This window comes from Copadichromis virginalis, linkage group LG10 (genome assembly GCF_057382275.1).
Source record: "Copadichromis virginalis isolate Kocher_CV1m ecotype Utaka linkage group LG10, C_Virginalis_male_GT1.1, whole genome shotgun sequence".
Taxonomy (NCBI): domain Eukaryota; kingdom Metazoa; phylum Chordata; class Actinopteri; order Cichliformes; family Cichlidae; genus Copadichromis; species Copadichromis virginalis.
The window spans coordinates 15,706,574-15,729,195 of record NC_140627.1 but is presented as its reverse complement, the minus strand read 5'-3'; the positions used below and the strand labels follow the sequence as shown (position 1 = coordinate 15,729,195).

Genomic DNA, 22,622 nt, shown 5'->3' with positions numbered 1-22,622 from the left:
AGAGTCCCGTGAAAACGTTCTTCTTCACATGCCAGATTGGCTGTTTTCCGTAAAGACATACTATACCCTCCGGCTGGAGAAGTGCGTTGCTTACTGCAGAAGCTCACCTCTGGTTTGGCTACTACATTAGAGGTTAATTCCCATGCTTATTAGGATAGAGAAGCAAACAAATGATATCAGTCTGTGCGTCATTGCCAGTATGAGTGAAGAGCACGAATAAATCAGAACACTATATAACCAAAAAATGTTTTGTTCTTTACACATGCAGTATACCAAAATATATCAAATAGCGTGTCATTGCTGGGCAAAAATTACTTTGTGAATAAAGTACAACATCCATCCATTCAATGAACAAACAAAGACATAAATCCACTTGGTTAAATCGCGATGAGATAAGTCGATAAAAGGTGTTATTTATACCTAGCATTTCATTTTAGAGGTAAAATTTTACTACGGTAAATTTACGATGTCACGCTGTTCTGCCAAAATTCCTTAAAAAAAAGTAATGCTCCCAAGACAACACCACACCTATTTATTATCATAGGTCCAAATATTCCTAAAATATTTCCAGGTTTACCCATTGATCAGAACCACTTCATCACCTGATGTCTCACTTGGAGGACTGGTTCGTAAAACACTTCATTAAAAAAAGAGGGGAAAAAAAATCAGAAAAAGCTGTCGGGCAAACCCTTTTTTAAAAAAACCAAAAAAACCTCCCACGCTCAAAATGGAAACTTCGTGCAGGATTCAAGTGCAAAACCTGTGCAGGAACATGTGGACAAACAAGCTGCACAAGGCTGCAACCTTTCCCAGAATGCACCAGTGGAAATCAGAGGAGCGTCGTAGACAGATCATCAGTCTCCACAGGACGGGTGGACGCCACGATACTCGTAGTCACAGATAATCTACGGTCCACCTGGCGTGCATGTGGGTGGACTGCGGGTGGAAAACAGATGACCCACACGGGGAGGTGGAGAACATGCAGACTTCACATAGGAAAGATCAAGGCCTATATCTGAACCGTGGACAAGTTCTACTGTCAATGTTTATTTTGCTACTGGTCATACCAAATTAGTTCCACAGTAGTCACCTTTTTTCCCTCTTTGTCATCATTTTCAATGAAAAAGTGAAAAGTGAAAAAACAACTTCCTGCACTTAGTTGAGCTGTTTCACATAAAAAGAGTCAGATGCAAAATCTCAAAATTACACATATTTTTTGTCTAATAGGGCTGCTAGATACATTTTAACTAACTGAAACCTATATTTGTTAAGATCACATTATTTTTATACAGAAATAAATGACTTAAAAAAAACCCAAATAAACCAAAATAAGGTATACTGGTACAGGTAAAGGCGCTATTTTCTTAGCTGTACTCCTTGTTATAAAATGTTCAAAGTGAAGATCAGCCCTGTGTAAGCTAACTGGAATGAGGGCATTTAAACAATATATCCAAAATCCCTGTTTTGGATTAAACTTGATAAATAGCTACAGTTTGCGAAGAGGCTTTAAATCTGGACAGCTGTAGCATGGGGCTTATATTTTTATTGCCATACAGCTGAATGCTTGCAGGTGGAGACCACACATCTCCTCAGCCGACAAGGTTCATTTACCTAAACAACAAACACCACCTGCAATATTAAGGGGCTTCCTAGAGGAGCAGAAAAATTCCTGCAGACCACAATTTACACTCCATACAGTGAGAAGAACAGCAAATCCAACTGACTGAAGGAAATTACACGCTAATATCGCTGCAACGATTCATTAAATATATCAAAACAATGAAAGTGTTTAATGATGACTTAACAATTTGGCAAAAAAAATAATTCCTGGAGTTGATCCCACTTTCAGAAAACTATCTACTTCTATTTTACTGAATCTATTCTCTGCCAAATGTTTAAAATGAATTTAAATGAATCATATAAAAGTATTATTTGTATAACTTTAATAAATGATCTATATAAACATACTCCTACTGGCATGGAGGAATTGATGATTTCTTAAGAAAAAGGTCACTTTACATATTTTAGCAGGATTCAAGCACTGCTTTCAGTGGGCTTCAAAGATTGCAGTTATCCTAACATTAACATTACTATTGGTTTTCAGTCATCAACATCTATGATGTAGCACAGTGTCCCAGTTTTATCCTCCCCTACTCCTTTTCCCTGCTGTCCTCCCTTCTTTCCTTTGTGTCTTCCAGTTACTCCCACATAGCAGACCCTCTGCTTTAAGAAAAGTGAAGAAAAAGTTCCAGTTTTTGCACACTGTGTACAGAAAGCTTAGGAATTCTTACTAAAAAAGCATACACATATACACCGTCAGCAGAAGCGTATAATAAAACAGTTGTTGATGTTTACGGCATTCGAGATACAAAGTAAAATGATCATGTGTAAAATTACAAAAACCTCACTATCCGTATTATTTTCATAACAGTTATGGTTTAAGCTTGTGAGCAGGACGGCCTAAATAGGAAACATACAATTAATTTCAGAGGCAGACTAAAAACTTGAAAACACCAATAGGAGACTCAGTGTTTTAAATTGTGTCAGATTTAAAGGTTTACGGCAGTTAAAGGCCAACACACAGGACCTGAACTGATGCATCTATAAATCATAGGTTCGTGCACTTTAGGGTTTATGATAAACTTGTAAACTTGACAAAAGCATGTGTAAAAACCCTGCTGAGCTGCAGTAAAATATCTAAAAACCCTGAAATGCTGAAGGCTAGCTTTGTGCCCAGCAAGCTATAGTTGTTTTTTTTTTTTTTTTTGCAAAACCAAACTGTTTGGTTATTCCCATCATCATGCCTTCTGTCAATAAAATAGATATTTATATTTTAAGAGAAATTGAATGCACCTGGAGTAAAACATTTTATATAACATATGTCTGTGTAGGTTCTCAGTCATCCAGGCCATGGTAATCTAAGGAGCTTGGAAAAACAGCTACTGAACCTCTTTAAGTTTCTTGAAGATGCTTCACTTTCATCCGAGAAGCTTCTTCAGTTTTAAGACTAAGGTCGAGAGTCACGGGTTTTAGTCCTTTAGGGTTGTTGACCCACTATTGATCATGTGTCTCATCACATGTGCCAAGGCATGACAACAACACCAATGAAGCCTTAAGATGAGACCCCCCAAGTAACTACAAAAAGAAAGTCATCAGTTGCCAAAACAACTTGAAAAAATGATAAAGCCATTGACCACTCTACCTAGGGCTGCACGATTTTGCATAAAATGAGAATCACGATTTTTTGGCTTAGAATTGAGATCACGATTCTCTCACGATTTTCTTTTCCAGTATAAATATTTATTGCACTTATTAACTGCACATCAACTTCGTAACAATTGAGACTGAACATAAAAACAATAAATAAACATAAAAACAACAAATGTCTCACGTTTTGTTGTTGCCGCAAAATGTTGTACTGCTTGAAATTCCGTCTCCACCGTTGCTCGACACTGCGTGTATAGAGCAGGTAGTGCAACAATAGAAAAATAGTTGCGGGACAGCACTGTGTAGCGTTTGTCTAGGGTGTTGATCATTTTCCTAAATCCCTCGTTTTGCACAGTGTTGATGGGAGCCATATCTTTGGTCAGGTGATAAGTGATAGCCTCCGTAATTTCTTTGTGCCTGCGGAAGTTCGACGGGTATAGGGAAGCGCTGTATAAGGTTCCCGTTATTGATGTTTGGGTGGTTGACCGGAAGGATTTTCTCCTGTCACTTTCTCGTCATCCCTGACGTGCTCTCCGTTGTTTTTTCCCTGCTAATTTTAGCATCACACCGCACAGCTTCTGTATCACGTGGTATAAGGCTCCGCCCTTGTCATTTGTTGAGCAGGAAGAGTGAGCGCTTGTTTTCATGCAGATTACGTCCCGGATCAAAATGCGGTACAATCGTTGTCTTTTTTTTTTCTTTTTTCTTTTTCTTTTTTTTTTTTTAAATCGTTGTCATTTGGAAATGAGATTGCACATAAGTATGAATCGAGATCGCGATTTTCTAACGATTAATCGTGCAGCCCTACTACGTACCACTGTCTGTACCCAGGGATGCTATACCCTGTTATACCCTGGAGTCCCACCCAGCCACCTACAACATTTCCAAGCACCTCGTCACCATCCTCTTGTGGGGAACACACCCCATCACATCAAAAACTCCCCCTACTTTGCCAACAAGGTTCAGAAAAGTACACTGGATCCAGATGAAACCATTGTGTCCTTTGATGTGGTCTCTCTCTTCTCTTAAAAGATAGCGATCTCTGCCTTACCACCACATATTTTAAATACAAAGAGGGTTTCTACAGACAAAAACATGAGTGTTCCCCAGTGTCCCCAGCCTTTACATGGAGGAAGTGGGAAATAAAGCTCTTGGCTTTTTCAAAGGGACAGCACCTAGCCACTGGTACAGATACTTGGATGACACCTGGATCAAAATCGAAACCCAAAAAGTAGAATCCTTAATTCTTCACATCAAATCAGTGGATAAAAACATAAAGTTCAAAAGAGAAGATACAAAGGATAACAGCCATTTCTGGACTGTGCTGTGAGCATTGAGGAAATGGAAACCTTAACACTGAGGTTTACCAGAAGCCCACACACATGGACCAGTACCTACTCTTTAACTCCAATCACCCTCTGGAACAAAAACTTGGAGTAATCAAGAAAAGGAACACACACATGTAAAGAAAACTCTTAAAACATGTAGTTATCCCAACTGGGCTTTCATCAAATTTGCAGAGATGCACAGTAAAGAAGGTCAGACACCAATTTGTCATCCTTTATGTAGCAGGTTTATCAGAGAAACAACCAGCCACAGCTCAGACAAAAACTGGTTCATCCCAAAGACATAACTCCCAAACACAAACTAAACAACATACTATATGCTGTGAAGTGCAGTGAGAAATGCTCAGACCTCTACGTTGGAGAGACCAAACAGCCACGTCATAAATGCATGGCACAACATAGAAGAGCCACCTCGACGGGACAAGACTCAGCTGTACACCTGCATCTAAAGGATAAAGGTCACTCTTTCGAGGATACTAATGTTTTGGACAGAGAAGACGGGCGGTTTGAAAGAGAAGTGAAAGAAGAACAGAGGTGGAGGTTTACAACACCATCTGCCGCTCACAATCCAGTTTTTAACACCCACTCACATCTTGTGTCAGTTGATCTCAGTAGGTAAGGCTCTCCATGGTTTCACCCGAAACCTCTGATGATAATGACCCACTCCCTTTTTCACACCTTGGCTCATGTGATGAGGAACATGAACAATAGTGGATAACGACCCTCTTAAGGGACAACTCCCACTAGGGCTTAAATACTTGGGACTCTCCAATATTTAGCTTTAGAACTGAAGAAGCCTTTTAGATGAGACGTGAAACGTCTTCAAGAAACTTAAAGAAGCCCAGTCACTTTTTCTTTCCAAGCTCCTTAGTTTATATAACATATATAAAATTGTATATATATTTATATTCCTGCAATATCTATATTCATATTCATAACCATAACATTTAAGGTATGGTACAGATGAAGGGTGAAGACTTAAATATGCTGTAGTTGAAATGTTTTTGACCTTCCTCCCAGAGTTGGAAACACATGATTTAAATGTTCCTATAACAAATAAAACTTTCGGCACTCTACTATGAAGAAACATTGCATTAATACAGTAAACGACCATCCAGTCACACGCACGCGGGCGCACACACACGCCTTTGAAGCAGTCTCGTTGTCTGCTCCACCTCGATATGTTTACAAGAAAAGGCTCGGGTCACGTCACGCCAACGCCACAATTTCAGGAAGGACGTACATCAAGTGCAGCAGGGAAAATAAAATGAGGGGGGAAAAAAAATAAAAAGACTACCACAAAAATATTGCAGGTGATGGTTATCTGACTTAATGGGAAACCCATACAAGGAAATGGTACATGCAGACTCGGTTCCAGAGATGAAACAAGAGCAATGTTTTCTTTCTAAGATCTACTTCAGCCAATAGAGTGTTTACTCAGGCTGCACCACATGTTTACATGAGATTAAAACTCATGACAAGACCTAACAATTTATTGACTTGGTTAGAGATACACATTTAAACAACAGAGAACATCTCATTTAAGGGTGTGTGATGCAGATTAAAGAAAAAAAAGTGTTTGAAATCGCTGTACTACTGAAATATAGTTAGCATAAGTACAACGTTTTTGACTTTTTAGGAATACATTTCTGTAAATGAGAGGAGATAACTGGTCTGGTAACAGACTGAGTTATTTTTCAAAGAACTGCAATACAACTCCAAATGGTTTCTTTTGATATGAGAAGATAATCTTTTTCTTTTACTACTTAACAATATCATGCAGAAAAGCCTTTTTTTCCCCCCGAGTCAGTTGGGGCCAGCACAGTGGAGCAGTGGTCCTGGTTTGAATCCGAGTTTCCATGCTCTCCCTGTGCTCGCACGGTTTCTCTCCGCATACTCTGGCTTGCTCAAACAGTCCAAAGACATGCATGCAGTTAGGATGATTGGTGATTCCAATAGAGCATGCATCAAAACGTTAATTGGGGATTGCAGAATGGCTGCTGGTGTGAATCTGAATGTGAATTGCTGTCTGTCTCTATACGACAGCTCTGCAACAGACTGGCAACCCGTACAGGGTGTACCCCACCTCTCACCCTGCGACAGCTGGAATAGGCTCCAAACCCACTGTGACCCAGAATGGGATAAGCAGAAAAGATGAATGGACTGGATAACTGGTCAGACCACCAACTAGAAAGCAATAATTCAAAGCTTGATCTTTATGTTTATGGACTCATAACAGATTTAATTACTGTTGCATACTGTCATCCTGAGATAAGACGTATGGAGTACAGTCTTATCTCAGTCGCTGTATCTAAAAGGACTGAAATGCTTCATAATCCTCACTGGCTTTTGTTCTTCTCCTTTTTTTCTGAGGGTTTCATTGTTTAGTTGCAATAAATCACATCAGTTTTGCATCATTCATCTCTCTGACCTCTGAAGAGCGTTCTGTTTGTGTGGACTAAAAATGATCCTCACAATCTTGCACATATTCAGTGATAAAATAATTACATGGGTTCAGGTTACAGTTTTATGGTGTGCGAACAGCACCGAATGACAAAGGATGATCTGCGGTGGACTCACCTCTAATCATCGAGCGCGACTGCGGCGAACAAACCACTGCAATTTTTGTTGACATTTGGAATAATAACATGTGTCACGAAGGCTGTATGTGTTCATCACTGCCATGCAGCGCAGCTGTTCAGCTGGGTTAGAGTGCTAGTGCCTTTGCATGTGCTTATTAAAGAAAATTGACATCAGTAATATATTTTTGTATTTTTTTTTTTATAGAAAGACACGGTGTTACTCAAGCAATCTGTTTCATTAACTACTAACAAAAATAATAAATAAATAAAAAGCCCCTCTGTTCCACAAGCTCCAGTTATTCCTGTCAACTGAAGGGTTGTTTTCTCCAGTGTCTGAAGTGATAATTAACAGAAGCACAACAGCGGGTAGCTCTATTAACAAAAATAGAGTCGTCTTATCCAGAAATGAACAGTTTTGTTATAACTCAGATTTTGTGATTTTATCTTATTTATTTATTTTTGGCTTTTCTTGTTTCGAGCTGTCGTCCTTTTTTTCAGCTCGCCGCTTTCATCTGCATCTGTCAGGAGATAGTGATGAAGCTAAAAATGGTTTCTAAAAAGGCAAAAACTTTGTCTGATCACAGCAATCAGAAATCCTTTTTAGCCTTCTTGTGCAGGATAAAGCACTGAATCGCTGAAATGCATTTGACTAAAAACAGAACAAAAGGGAACTCGGATAATTAATCTCTACAGAGAATCCATAAATACCAAAGTCCAAATGACTTAAAGTTCATGAGTTTGTTCTGCTGCATTTTCTTGCCTTTCGTGCCATATGGTGTTGTCTGTCTCCAGTCACGCTACGCAATCCCCCTCCCCGCCTCTCAAAGGGGACCAGAGTTCAGGTGTATTCATTAAGGCTGACTCCTTGCTGGACGCAATACAGATTCCTTTAACCTGAGGAGGACATCAGCTGCTCCGCTAAACAGAATTGGGGGCAGAGTTTGTTTATCTGCACTCGTGTAGCCAAGGTTTCGTTAAGCGTGCTTGGTTTTTAACCTTGGGTTTCAACTTTCCTCAGTACTGTAGCCCAGGGGCTGAATTTGACTTGAAGTAAGTTGAACAGAGGTTTCCTCTGGGTTAGTGAGAGCCACAGTGTTTAGCCATCAGCCCTTACCACTGACTTTGATTAATCCTTCATGGCTCAAGAACTGAAAAGAAAAGCTGGGGGTGCAAGGCGGACCATCTGGAAACCTTCATAAACATGCCTGTCTTTCCACGCTCTCCAAAGGATTCAAGGAAAATCGTAAAAATGAAAAGAGAGGTCCCTTTTGCACAGTTTTGTCCTCTCGAGGCACCCTGTGCATATGCAGCAAGCAGAAATGCGCTCATACTGAATCCTAGCCCTGCGCTGCACCTCACAGCCCGGCCCCAAAACACTGAATTGTGTAATGAAATACATTTTCAACAGGCCCGCGGTGAAGTTACACACACGTCCCTGCAATTTATGGCGAATGCTGATAATTTACTTCAGCTTAGCCTAATCTTTTTCACCTCAGCACTGTAGATGAACAGTAAGGCCTCTAAAAATGCGAGACAGAATCAGATTCAGTGCAGGGAAAAAGACAAGACCAGATCCATCTGGACTTGGTTATGAATTTCTTGTTTTCACTCTTAAAAAAAGTGTTATCAAGATGAGCAGTATAAATTATCTAGCCTATTTGGAAATATGTCATTGAGCAAGAACAGGTGCGGAGATTCATCTCTGACATTTCTGCAGCAAAGCAACGCAAATAAAGGAGGTGAAGGTGCAAAAACCACTAATTTTCTGCAGCTTAACAACCATTACAATGGACGAGCGTGTTATCATTGCAAACGTAACAACCTAAATATAAATCCAAATAATGTAAATCTTCATCACAATCTAAAGAGGGAGGAAACCATCGAGCCAGACCATAAAAATCAGAAGAGAGAGTGATAAATGCAAATGTACAGAGCCTTCAGCAGAGACGTAAAGAGGGTGGTCTCTGCAATAGCTCTGCCACCCAGACAGGCTTTTCCACAACTCAGTTTTATGTACCAGAAAAAAAAAAGTACTGAGTGCCCCCTAACCTCCCAACTCTTGGTAGGGAATGCCTGACGTGTCTCCTGTTACAGCTAGAACCGAGATCTTTTATCTTAATACTCGAGACCTGTTCATTTTGTGAGCATTCTTGCTACACATGTGTGCACTGCATTTTGTTCCTTTCTGCTCTTCTGCAAAGACGATCCCATCCAAAGAAAACGGATAAATAAGATAAACAGATAAGAAGAGGTACAAAGGAGCAAACTGGGAAGTGTGGCTTTGGTTAAATATAAAGCTGTTGACAGCCGTGTCTGATGTGGCAACAGAGAATGTCCAGTGAGGTTTAACAAAATGAATGAGGAGAAGAAGAAAAAATATTTGCAGAGTTTAGCTATTTATATTGTGGGCTGTACTGAATAGCAGCATTACACTTTTAAAGAAGGTGCGACCGGAGACAAATGAGCCTAGAAAGTAAGATAAATGTCTGGACCTCACAAATGCTACAATAAAGATCTGCTGCTTGAACAAATATTTATAAAAGTTAGCAATTAAAAATAAAAAAAGTGTCTATTTAAATAAAAAAAAAAAATGCATACAATACGTGTTTTCACGCTCAGCTTTGGAGCCACAACATATTTTGACAGGAGCTCAAGCCCAGACAAATGTAGGAGCAATGAAAGAAAACAAGAGACACATGAGAAGGACAAAGAGCGATGGATACAGAAGTAGTGCAGGGAAGATGAGAGCAGAGAACGAGAAAAGAGGGCTTGTTGACAGGATCATTAGGTGGAAAATATTTCAGCTTGCCAAAACCAACAAAAACCAAGCATGCTACTTCCACACATACAATATGGCCACACCCAGTCAGTGGCAATATCAAGCATCTGTGCCTTCCAGCATTTTGCACAAAGTATAAAATAAGCAAGAGATTTCATGTCAAAGGTCCAAAGAGGAATTCAATTACTATTTACTGTAGGTAAGACGCAAGAAAGAGCCCATTATGAATGGCGATGCACTTAAAGCTTTTTTTCAAAGGAAATTTATCCACAATTCAAACTCCTTCAGTACGAAACGGGAATGTTTAGAAATGAACAAAATGGAGCCTGCCAGGAACATTAATCTACCACCCACTCTCAGCAAGACTGCCACTGCCACAACCAGTGTGTCTTCTTTTATATTCTTGTCTCCTATTACCATTTTTCAGTCACATAGCTGATTTGCCTGGTCTTGCCTGCCTCAATCATCTCAGCGCTGAAGTCAAATCAAAGCGCGACATAGTATGTGATTGCACAACAGCTGCTCACGCACTGCGAGGGAGCGAAGAGCTCTTAGGAAAGACAGGGTATGGTGTGCGAATGGTGTACAAACGGGCGCTGTTATGGTCACTGGCGGGCACCAGTGTGTGTGCAGCTGGCAACAGGGCAGCACGAGGGGTTTTCCGCGCCGCGGTTAAGGACAAAGGTATTCTCTCATGGGCAGCTCAGATCAGAGTCAGGGTGGCGTTCGAGACACTTTCACAATCCAAGTGTGGGGATGCCAGTGGCTTTCACTTTTTCAACTCTGGGCTGAGAAGCTGTTGTTTACCACATCCTTGAGTTTTCCAGCCTGTAGCCATGGCTACAGTGGTCACAAATGAGCATCAAAAGGTGAGGAAGAGCAACGGGCTAACTCTTTAGAAAGCTTTCAGCGTCACTGTGAATTTACTGCAGCGAGGACTCGGTGGACAAAGATTCAAATCGGGGGGAAAAAACCTGTGGTAACAAAAAAACAAACAAACAAACAAACAAACAAGAAAACACCACAGGGCTTTAGGGCACACTGCATCTCCACTTTAGAGTCACTGACATCTTTTATTTAAACCCGACAGGCAGCGACTCCGATAGCTAAGTTGGGGGAAAAAAGCAGATTTACAACTCGAAGCTAACATGTTAGAACAAAACAAATGAAATTATTTGTAATGAAGCGAGACTGATTTTGCTGTGAAGTGTTTATAAAGTTTTAAGTAGCGGATTGAAAGGCGCTCGATGAAAAATAATCACCGATCAAATCGATATACTTAAACGTGTTCCACAAACAGAAATTCCATCTAATATTTATTATGAGTCATAAATGCTGGAAGTGGCCACAATTTCAGATGATCAATCTGATGTCAACTATAAAAAATACATTAGGTAAAGCTTTAAAAGGACAGAGTGTGAGATATCCATATGCTCCTTTGCCTTCACCTTCAACAGCTGGCCCTCTTTTCCAAGGTAGGCCTGCCTTTGCGACCTTGTACCAGATATAGAAGACATATACCACAGCTCCATATTTGGGTCTTGTACTCACAGCTACAGTAGTGGCCAGCTGTTAGGACTAAAGGTTTTCCCTCGGTTATTCCCCGAAAGCCTGAAAGCACACAGCAGCCCTCCTTCGGTCATAAACACACATGCACACACACCACCCACACCTGCTGTATGTCCTGAAAACAGGCAACGCAGCAAGTGTGTTTTGTTTTAGGCTGCCCTCTGTATACTAACGATGAGTTCACTGTGAGTGTGTCATTGACTAAAGAGAGGCATTTTCTGTTTACACCTACACACTTAGGAGGAAATGGCTTCAACGCTGATGACACTATTGCTGTACCCACTACTCATACAGAGTCCCCGGTAAAAGAACTTACTCACCCTGACACACACACGATGAATACAGTTGCCGAGTGTCCAACAAAAGGAAGCAGCACGATGGAGTAATGGGAGGTTTAAGATTAAAGACAGCTGTGGCAACTAAACTATAGTACTGTTACTCTGAGCTTTACGCAACGGAATGGTAAATATATGTTCCTCTTGTACTCAAAGAGAATTTTAAAGAGAACAGAAGACACCCCTGAATTAGTCTGACCCCATTCTGAAACATGCCAGGTAAGAGTAGGAGCAGGGACTTTGTTTTAATGCGAATGAACACATCTTAAGGCAACTTAATGTCATTACTCTGTCGGCACATCCAGGCCCTTATGATGAAATTCATCATTTTTAGACAATCGCTTCTCCTCCGAGGTGCTTCTTAGTGATTTGTCAAGAAAGAAGAAGACGGCGCCCAGTCACCCTGCACAGTTGGGGTCTCCATCAGGGGGAAAAAAGACCACCAGCACAGCTGAGGAGGGCTGAAAGAGATTCTTTTATTATGCTATCAAATTAAGGCTCAGATAGGTTTGGTCCCAGGGTACTGGAAGAGTTAACAAAGCCCTGCACACAGCGAAAACCTTGTGTCACCTGCTCACATCACTCAGCTTTTCAAGTGTAACAGCTGCTTCCTTCCTCACACATAGCAATATCCTCACTCATTCACACTAACGGCTTAACTGTCCCGCATAACACAGTGAGATTACCGGACATTCTCAGAAGTCTGATGTGTTTGGATTTTTTATAACTTAGTTGTTTTTTCAAAGATCTGAGTGAGGACGTCCACTTATCGTCCTGGATCGGAGGGGATTAAAGTGAAGTGACAGATCAAGCAAAATATAATAATCCATCGAGGGACTTTTAGAAAGTGTTTTCTTTAACATATTTGACTCATTTTTCACAGATTCTGATGTTAGGATCCAACAGCTGCCTCTTCTCCAGGACATTAGCACGTAGTACATATGAAAGCCAATAACTCACAGTCCCTGTCAAAAAGCAATGAATTACTGACAGATTAGGGAGCTGATTTATGTTTTAGGTGCGAAACGTAACTTGTCTTCTGTCAGATTAACTTCAGGAGAAGCCCCCAAACATTGGTTAAAATCGATATACTCTAAGATCTGAGGCAGTATTTACAGATGTGCCTCACAGTGGTTGCTGTGGTTGGGCTCAGGTATGCATGTTGTGCAGAAGGTGCCAAGAGATCAGCAAAAGAATGATGGCATCGTTTCCAAGAATTTTCTTGATAGTCATGATAAATTATTCTTTCCCTTTGATTTCTGCTTCATTTGGATGTTACTGGAAGCAGCGTTCGAGTCCTCCACTGCCGTACGTATGCACTCATCCATTCATAACACGAGCTGTGTTCTGATCACTAGATGATGCAGAGTGTGTTCATCCTCTCGCGACGTAAACGCTTCCGCTTAGTCTGGAACTTCTCACCACACCGGATGCTGTCCACTAATACAAAAAGTCTTTAACAATAAACAAAAACAAACCGCAGTGTAGATGAAATGATGATTCTGTGAGTGCAATAAGAAAACAAGTGACTCACTCGAGCTGTCATAAGTCAAGTCGTAATGTCAGACAGCAAAACAAACAATCTGGTTTCATTTGATAAAACAGGTTTCTTAACACGTGAAAGAGAGGAAATGCAGATCCCGATTCTTTTTATATGTCTGGATTAACGGCTTTTGTAAATTTGCCTGCAGGCTGCTGCACGCAAAACTGTAGACAATGGCAAGCACGACTTCAGAAAGTTTGTCGTTTTACTTCCAAATGGTCAAGATCAGGATCGTTTCCTTCCGTTTGTGTTCATCGAAGAAATCAAACATTCAGCAGCGTTTTAAAACCACAGCAGTCTTCTATAAGGCAATGTGTTTGCCGCTATATGTTAGATTACAACATGCTCTTTGCTGTACAGAGCCCTGGACCTGATCTTGATATTGTGGAGATTCTGGCACAATCAGATGGCCACCTCAGAGACACGCCTGTCCAGACCCCCGGACTCCTGGATAGTTTTAAAAAAGTGGGTATGACTAATAGCCGAGCAGCTTGATCCACAGAACCTGACAAGCTGTTCTCCAGTGGCCTGTAAATACAGAGAGCTTGGCAGATGTGAAGGCCCGTTTCCTGCAGACATGGTTGTAGCTTTACCCGCAGCAATCAATACAATTGACCGACTTACAGATACTCCACATTCATCCGAGGCCACAACTAACATCCTTTAGCGTCACTAGAGATGAGTTTATCTTTTCGCTTGCGTAGTAGGATTGAGTAAGTTTTGCTTTTACTCAGTTGACCATCGAAAGACATGGAAGGAGTGAAGGAAGTTGTTGTTTATCCAGTGCAAAGAGGTACTTACTGTAATGATTCACTTACGTAGAACATATTAACTTACTGGAAGAAAACAGAAAAAGCTTTTTTTTCCTCGGTTTCGTGTTTATTGCTTTGTGTTAATCATGTCTTCTGTAACTTATAAAGTTGTTTTACAACTCGGGAAAATTTTGGCCTTCGGTTCCAAGGAATGGCTTTCTAAACGCATCGTAAACCTTTCTCTTTGATAGACTTTGATCAATGTTTTGTATCATCACCAAGCTTTAACACTGAATGTGAATAAGGGCTATCGGTTTATTTTCCATATTTGGTCTTGTTGTCCGTTTTAGCTAAGTTCAAATAACAACCAATCAGGAGCTTTTTCATATAATCACAACAAATCTATAATTTATATATTAGCATATTTTCTGCAGGTGAATTATGTGCAACAGCAAATGTGACGGAGTAAATGTAGCCTTCTGTACTGACTTGAGGTCAGATGCAGGATGACTGGGGTGTAATTGCTCGAGTTCTTGAGCCTTTAACAATGCAACAAATTGTAAATTAAGCTTAAGCTTAGTTCTCGTTTGCTTGCTCAATTGTTTAAGTTATTAAGAGTATTTGAGATTGCCAACAGCTTTTTTCCCCTCTTTTTGACAGCAGGAATGCAAGTATTTGATTTCAAAATGAGAAGCGAAAACACGCAAAACATTTACGCACATTTATATGTGTGTGGGGTTGAGGAAGGGGTAGGGGCTGAGGGGCATTGTGCATGCGTGCGTGCATGCGTGTGTGCGTGCGTGCGTGCGTGCGCAAAATTGTTGCTGGTGGGCCTCAGCAGGACTGTTGAGGTTGGAGGAATCGTACGTTCAGCTGTGATTTCCATCAACACATTCCTGGACGCTCACACACTCTCTCAGCGGAGCTGCGCACAGCACCCCCCAAGGATGTGACCTGCAGCCTGCAGACACAAATGGCTGTCTCACAAGCGCTTATCACAACACAGCAGCCTGTAGGATAATGGGACGCCTTAATCTGAAGCCACGTGGAGCTGAGCAAACTTTGACTAGTGTTGCTCCTTCATGCTGGCCCTATGGAAAACAGCGGATGATATACAACACTGTTCAGCAGTATGCCAGCAGGTTTCACCATGCCAAACTGATTACAGGGTAGAGGTCAGACCACATGGACAACAAATGGTCCCTGGCACTGGGGGTTGGGCATAAGGCGGAAAGCATCATGCTCAAAAAGACAGCAATTGTCACCGAGACTGTTTAAAGGATACATGATATTCCAAAGCACCAGGAAGTGCACAGTTGCTCATATGCTGCACACTGTTGTGCATTTTGTCAGAAAGCCAAAGTTGGCGCAAACACAAATAATAAAACATGTGGCCTCACAAAAGTATGCAAAAACTGGTCCGCAGATTAAACTAATGTTTCAAAATTCCCAGGAAGCTAAAACGGAGCCAAAGAGAAGGAGAAAGTATTAAATGGGACTTAAGACATTGATAACGAGCAACTTAAACACTCAACTCAGCAGAACCTCCGACCATCTGTGCTGAATAACTGTACAGTAACTGGCACTTAATCGGTGTGTGTTTCTCTTCTGCTGCCCTAACAAAAAGACATGACTAAAATCCCCACACAAGTCCAATCAATCAATGTTATTGGCAAACTGCAAGGCTGGCGTGAAGCCACAATGTGCTGCATGCCTCCAAATGCATAAAGGGGTTCAGTTTGAGGGAAGGTTCTGCTCACAGCAGTTTCTACGCCATGGTCCACATCTCGACTCGAGATTACACAGGTCTTATATTTGTCTTATATTGATATGGTTTGTGATGAGTCATGACCAGCTGTTCTGTGTAATATGGGAATATATACAGACTGCTTTTTCCTTCTATGGCAAGTGGAAGCGGTTCTCCTAAGAATAATTTGAACTGAACAGAACAATAGCTTTTAACTTTGGCGACACCTCAGGGGAATGCGTCATATCCTGGCACTCCTTCTGTACCTGCTACTTTGCATATCAAGTCAAACACTGTACCAATAAAGACGGGTTGAAAAAAATGTTTTGTTAAGTGTGGTACCGTAGCGTCTTCCGATTAAAACCTTTGTGGTGATCCACAAAAGCTTTTTGAAAACGTTTGAAAAGGTCCTTTCATTTACTTTAAAACATATTAATGTATAACACACAACTGGCAAAGAATAAGGTGCGGGAGTTACTGTGAGCTGCTGAGATAAAGATGGGTTGTGGTGGCCTGTGTTCACCATGTGGTGGAGCTGAGTGCTGGTTTCCCGAAGTGTCTGTTCACCAGAACAGACAAGCAGGCAGGCAAAGCCCGGCGCACACTGTATCCAAGTGCGAGCGCTCGAATGACGCTCTCGTGCTGAGCTGCTATTTGACTTTATTATCTATGCTCTACGGATTTCACTTTCTGTCTTCTCCTTAATAAGTTCAAGAAGTGTTGGCTTGTTTGCATGCCAGATACTGTTAGAGACACACCACAGGCAAGGAGGAAAGACACCCTGAATCTAGATGTCAGGTACAGTACGGAGGTGCTCAGGACAAAAGCTGGAGAGCAGTAACTGCATTCTAAAATGGGTGTGAAACCCTCCTCTGCAACAGAGCGGACTCATGTCTTCCTCTTCATACTTTTCTCTCCCTCACTGTCTGCCTCTCTTTTCCACTGGCTGTATCTCCCTCTTGCCCTCTACCCTAATGTCTTTGTCTGCTTTCTGTCATGCATTCCCTCATTTTGCTCCCCCTCCCCACAACCCGCCCTCCTTCCTTTATCCACGCTATCTTCTTCTTTAGCTCACTCTGTCCATCTACATCTGCACCCCCTCCCCTCGCTCTCCCTCCCTGGAAGGCACACATACACAGATAATACTGCGGCTACATGCTGCTTCTGCAACATACTGCAGCAGGCGAGCATACTCCACTGCAGCCCTTTAACACAATGGCCATTTCTCTTATGACCTCACAATGAAAACAGCTCTCGGTCTAAACAGATTGCATGTTCTCTGCATCTCAATCAAAATCACACAGTACATTTTTTGGGGAGGAGGGAAATACATTTCACAGAGACTCCCTGCAACATGCAATGCATCATTTTTTTTTATCTGCATCTGCTAATATCAGCCTTTCACAAGACCAGCATGTTAATCAAAGCAACATGCCCTGCTTGCTTCCAATTCCTTTTAATACCATATGTATTTTCAGTTAAGCACTCCCACTGCCTATGGACATATCACCCCTGATTCGCCCTGTCTTGCCTTCTCCCCCGAAGCATGACAGAACGAGACGTGCTGTTGTAACACAATGGGACTTTTTTTTTTTTATTGAACCATGAACAAACACATTCACACAAACACACACTCCCAATCACACACAAAAACAAAACACACAGAGACAGACATCTAGTGATCGTGGCACATGAAAGGACATACAGTGATGCCATTGTTGGAATATCCAGGAGTGATTTAAGGAAATGACAAAGTGTCGACAGATAACAACACAAAGAGAACACAAAGATGCTTTTACACAAAGACAAAAGAGCGACAAAACTGTGAAAAGGATGACTTGAGATTCAATGAAGAAGTATGCTTTAACCTCAGCTTTGACACATGCAGATACTATCGTGCTTAGCTTTAAGTTGGAACTGTCGGGTGTTCGGTCATGTTTTATCCATTGTGGCTACTGTACATCTCAGCCCACATGTTCATTGCTTTGTGATATCATATTACCTTTGATATTGCTGCATTACCAGCTCTTTTCGTCTGCTAAGGTCATCATATACAGTTTCATGTGCCGCCAGTCACATGTTCGCAAGCTCGATCAAACAGGTGCTACCACCAGGGGTTCCTAGGGTCTCAAGCACGATCTGACCTTTCTTATTTACTTGCCATTAAACTGACTACTGTTTATCGAATTAATTTTTCATAAATGTTAGCGCAGTATGTATTGCATCACTGACCCTTTAAATATTAAATGCACATAAGTGCAAAGGAATATATCACTGCACTGGAGAAGAGCCAAATCTCATGACAAGCAATATAGTGAGAGTCACACAATCTGTCTGTGAATCTCAAATGAAGCCTTTTATATGCAATATTAAAGATACAATATTAAGCCCCATTTAAACACAATACGGAGGACTTCTTTTCGGCGCAATTGTTTGCTGGAAATCAAACTTGCATGCTGAAACCCCTGAGAATCTCCGTGTTTCCAAACACAATGGGTCCTTTCTTTATCTGAAAAGGCTCTAATAATGAAGCTCAGCTTAAGTCTGTTAACTGTAAACAATAGCTCTAAAAGGTGGCCTTGACAAATGCAAAACAAGAAGGTGGAGGTGATTATTGTGCCCTGAGTGCGCCCAAGGACAGGGTGTGATGGATAAACTCCAATCCCCCTCCTTTTCCCCACCATTTACACCTCCATCAGCGTGGGATGAGTACAGAAATCACCTAGTTGGAAGGTCAGCAATAACAAGAACATCTCCACTGGTGTGGCACGAGGAACCTTACTTTTTAAGTCACTCATTCTTCAAAAATAGTGAATATGTGGATGTTGTAAAATTCACGTCGCATGCTCATGCCTGCACAGTATCAAAGTCTTGCGCCATTACTCAGTGGTCTACAAACAGAAAAGCCGGGTGATCTCAGTGGAGGAAGTTGGATTTCCTCAAGCACATCCAACAGTTTCTGACTCTTGCATGCCAGACAACCATATAGATCTCTGACAGTCCAGCACCAGATAACATCAAGTCCTTTCTTGAAAGGATGCAGAGCAACATAAGGTCTTTAAAACTCTTTCTTTCTTTCTTTCTTTCTTTCTTTCTTTCTTTCTTTCTTTCTTTCTTTCTTTCTTTCTTTCTTTCTTTCGATATATAAATGTATTCGATTCATCTACTCAAAAAACAAGCTCCCCACAGCAGCTAAAAATTCGCTACCCATACTGTGAGGAACAAACATAAGCTCACTAACCCACTGAATGGAAGCAGCTGTTATCAAAACTCTTTCATCTGATACAATACTTTGCAAAAATCTGCAATGCACACACACCACTACCACTACTAAACAAGCCTGTTAGATTCTATCACACACACTGAAGATACTTTTTACAACTCTCATATTCTGTCAAGCTATGTTTCAGATCTAAATCTGTAGTCTGCTGCTTTTGCTGCGTGTCGGTGACGGTCAAAGACACTGTGCAGAACAGTTTTGTGGGGTTTTGCATTGCAAGCGAAGAATGGTGAATGAAAGGAGATAACACACCATACATTGCATTTAAATTCCATTCACCCCAAAGTGCAATTCTGTTTCCACTGATTAATAGGCCAAAACCACATGTGTGGACAGTTGCTCTTCATGCGTGTTACTCTTCTTGCATGCCTGTTTGTAATGGCTCCTTTGGATCTCTCAATTGGCAGGAGAACAGTTATAACAACAACAACAATGCCAGTACATCTGTGCCGCTTTGCCTGTTGCTTAGGAGTCAGTACTCACTGCTTTGGACGTTAACAGTGCCAGTGGAGTTGTCCTTTCCCAGCAGGTTCTCCACCACACATGTGTAATTCCCAGAATCCTCCAGTTTTGCTCTGCTGATCTGGACTCTGGAGTTTTTCCTGTGGGTGACAACACTCACATAGCTGAGTCAGGGGAATCAGGGCAGGGAGGAAATAGCAAGTGAAGGCAACAAGTGGAAATACTGAGGGAGGGGTGCCGGTGCATGACAGGGCATGGCACCAGCTCTTCTGTAATAAGGATTCATGATTACTTGCTCTGGAGAGTGGGATGACTGTTTTTAATAAGAAACCGTGGAACAATATGTTAGAACTAGCTGCTGTGTTGTTTTGTAGCTTTGTTTCACGTCGATATTGTTATATCGTGGCCTCCTTAAGTTTTAACCTTTGCTCAACAGTAGCCACGGTGAGTAATTACTGGACAAGGACACAGAAAACTGTCATATTTCCTTTCTTTCCTTGGGTATTTCTTATTTTCTAATGATGTTTTAAATCAATTAAAAAGAAAACATAATTACAAAAGAACCCCAGACCATCAGGTATTTTTGATGTTAATTTACAACAAGGTAATAAAGCATCCTCCCCCGCCCCTTCAGGGCGACCTGAACCCCAGAGCTAGTTTTAACTCTGAGTGTTCCACACCTTTGATCTGTTCAAAAGCTAATTTATGTGTGATCTCCAAAAATAGTCTAAAGGCTGGCAGTAACAAAACTGTGGCTACACAGCGTGCAAAAGAAAACCAGAAACAAAGAAAATTATAATTTGTAGGGTTTTCAAAAAAGATATATATATGAGGGGCACTATATCATACTCTTGTATTGCTAATAATAATAATATATTCTTTGAAGAGGGACGAAACAGAAAACAGCTACTGCAGACGTAGCTCACCCTCAGTTTTATCAGGTTTAGCTGGTTTAGCTGAGAATAAGTCAGCGACATCACCCTGTATGTTTCAGCTTTACATAAAACATTAGCCCCCGGTAGCACTCCTCCAAACCAACTTGACTAGTGCTAACTTGCACGTCTGCCACATTGAGTGCTTAGATATATGATCTATTGCTTTGAAATGCAACTTTTTATTTGAATGAGAAAGTTAAATAAAAGGAGGGATCAAACGCTAACTGAGTCATTACAGTGCACTTCAATGAAGGAATTATCCTTTATAATCCCAAATACTAGAAAAGAGGAGGAAAACTGCATCAGCCCTGCCTGCTGACAGTAACGTCACCCACGGAGAACCTTTTACCGTACCGCCTATGTTGGGTTTACAGTACTCAGTTTTTGATTTGTACTCACTTGCCGCTCCTTATTTTGACTTTTTTGCTTTTCTTCAGCTCGTTGCCATCTTTGAACCATCTGTAGGTAGGGGCAGGGTTTCCTGTGGCCTCGCACCTAACTGTGAGCTTGCTTCCCTCGTCCACTATCATTGGATTTTTCATCGGTTTTAACTTTGGAGCCGCAGCTAAAAATAGAGAAAGACAAAAAAAAACAAAAAACAACAAGTCAGTGATAATATATAGACATGGACTTGATTATGGTTTGGTTTGTGTGTAATTGTGTGTTTTAGGAGGAGACAAAGAGACTGCAACAGAGGCGGTGATTGTCTCTACGGACTGAGCCAACAGCTCTCTCATGTAACCTCCAGATGTTGTCACCAGAGACATGATCAGCTTTACCTCAGACTAATAAACAGGCTGATTTTCAATCTGGCATCGCTTTTATAAAAACACCTGAAGCAATATTTAGCAAACATCCATTGGCTGATCTAGAAAATCTGTAACCGCAAACTTTAAAGCCAATCTGTACGCAAGAAAAGCCAATAACATTATGACTGCATAACAACTAGTCTGTTGTGATGATGGGAACAACAAAAACAAAAAAAGGGATTTAATTATAGCTCTTCTGTTTGTTACAGTATTGTGCTTTGCAAGAGCACAAAACCCTTGTTTTGCCCAGAAATGTTAAACTTTGAGTGAATTTCTTGTGTGTTCATTTCTTTCTCTGTATGCTCATATCAATGATCAGTGCCTCGGCAGTACACTCTGTAAATTCTTGCAACTTTTCTTTCCCCTTTCTTTAGTCCCCAGAAGAGGAAAAGATTTTAATTGAAATATGAAAATGATCTGCATCCAAAGCACACACAAAACAGACAACACAGACACACTCACTCATTCACACAAACACTTGCCAGCTGACAGCTGCACACATGTTTAGGAGAAAACTCATCCAGGGCGGAGCAAGAGGAAAGAGGTGAACAAGGGTCAGCCAGGGCTGGCCGAGAGCCCCCTCCAAACCCTAATGCGCACACGCACGCACACACACACAATTTCCTGCTCCATGTGTAACATTTAAAATTTCATGCATTTGCTGAGTTGAGTGGTCCCACAAATTGCAGCTATTTGTGGTGCATCAAAGGATGACAGCTGAATGAAGACAAAGCATGACAAGCAAAATGAAGTACACACAGGTAATGACTTCAATTAAACACTGAAATAGCAGTGTACCGAAATTATCCCTTGTTGTCCTCTTTTTTTTAAAGAGACTGTCCCACTTCACTGACCTGGTTAAGCGACATGTCTGCACAGAGAGAAAAACTCTAATGATGCTGCAGTTTTTATGTTCTGTGTGTGTTTAAGTGGGCAGCGGGTGACAGTGGTGGGTTTTGATGCAGCTACAGGTATATCTGTAGATTGATTATATCTACATAACAGCATTTTCACATTTTAAAATGTGGCATTCCAAACGTATACCGTTGTTAAACAATAACCACAGGTTTGTGCGCTACTTTTGAAGGTATTGTTCCTTGTCAGTTCTGCAGAGGTCACTGTTGCTTATTACTGATCCTACCTCAATATACTCTATTATTCACAGGAACAGAAATGCAAGCACTTTCCGGTGCCATGTAAGCCAAGCAGATGTGACATTTAGGAACTCTGTTGCAGCCAAGCTTGTCAGTGTGTCCTACAACTGACAGTGTGTCCT

General features: G+C 41.2%; 1 protein-coding gene across 2 annotated transcripts in view; it reads right to left on the bottom strand.

The window, feature by feature from the left end:
- The window catches only part of nrg2a (neuregulin 2a), a 78,415-nt gene that overhangs the window by 20,423 nt on the left and 35,370 nt on the right, over nt 1–22,622 (bottom strand). For both annotated transcript variants that reach the window (XM_085470163.1, XM_085470162.1), the window contains exons 2-3: nt 20,937–21,102; nt 19,624–19,742 (exon numbers count right to left, since the gene is read on the bottom strand). In XM_085470163.1, the coding sequence (XP_085326289.1) occupies nt 19,624–19,742; nt 20,937–21,102 (285 nt within the window). The remainder of the gene's footprint in view (nt 1–19,623; nt 19,743–20,936; nt 21,103–22,622) is intronic.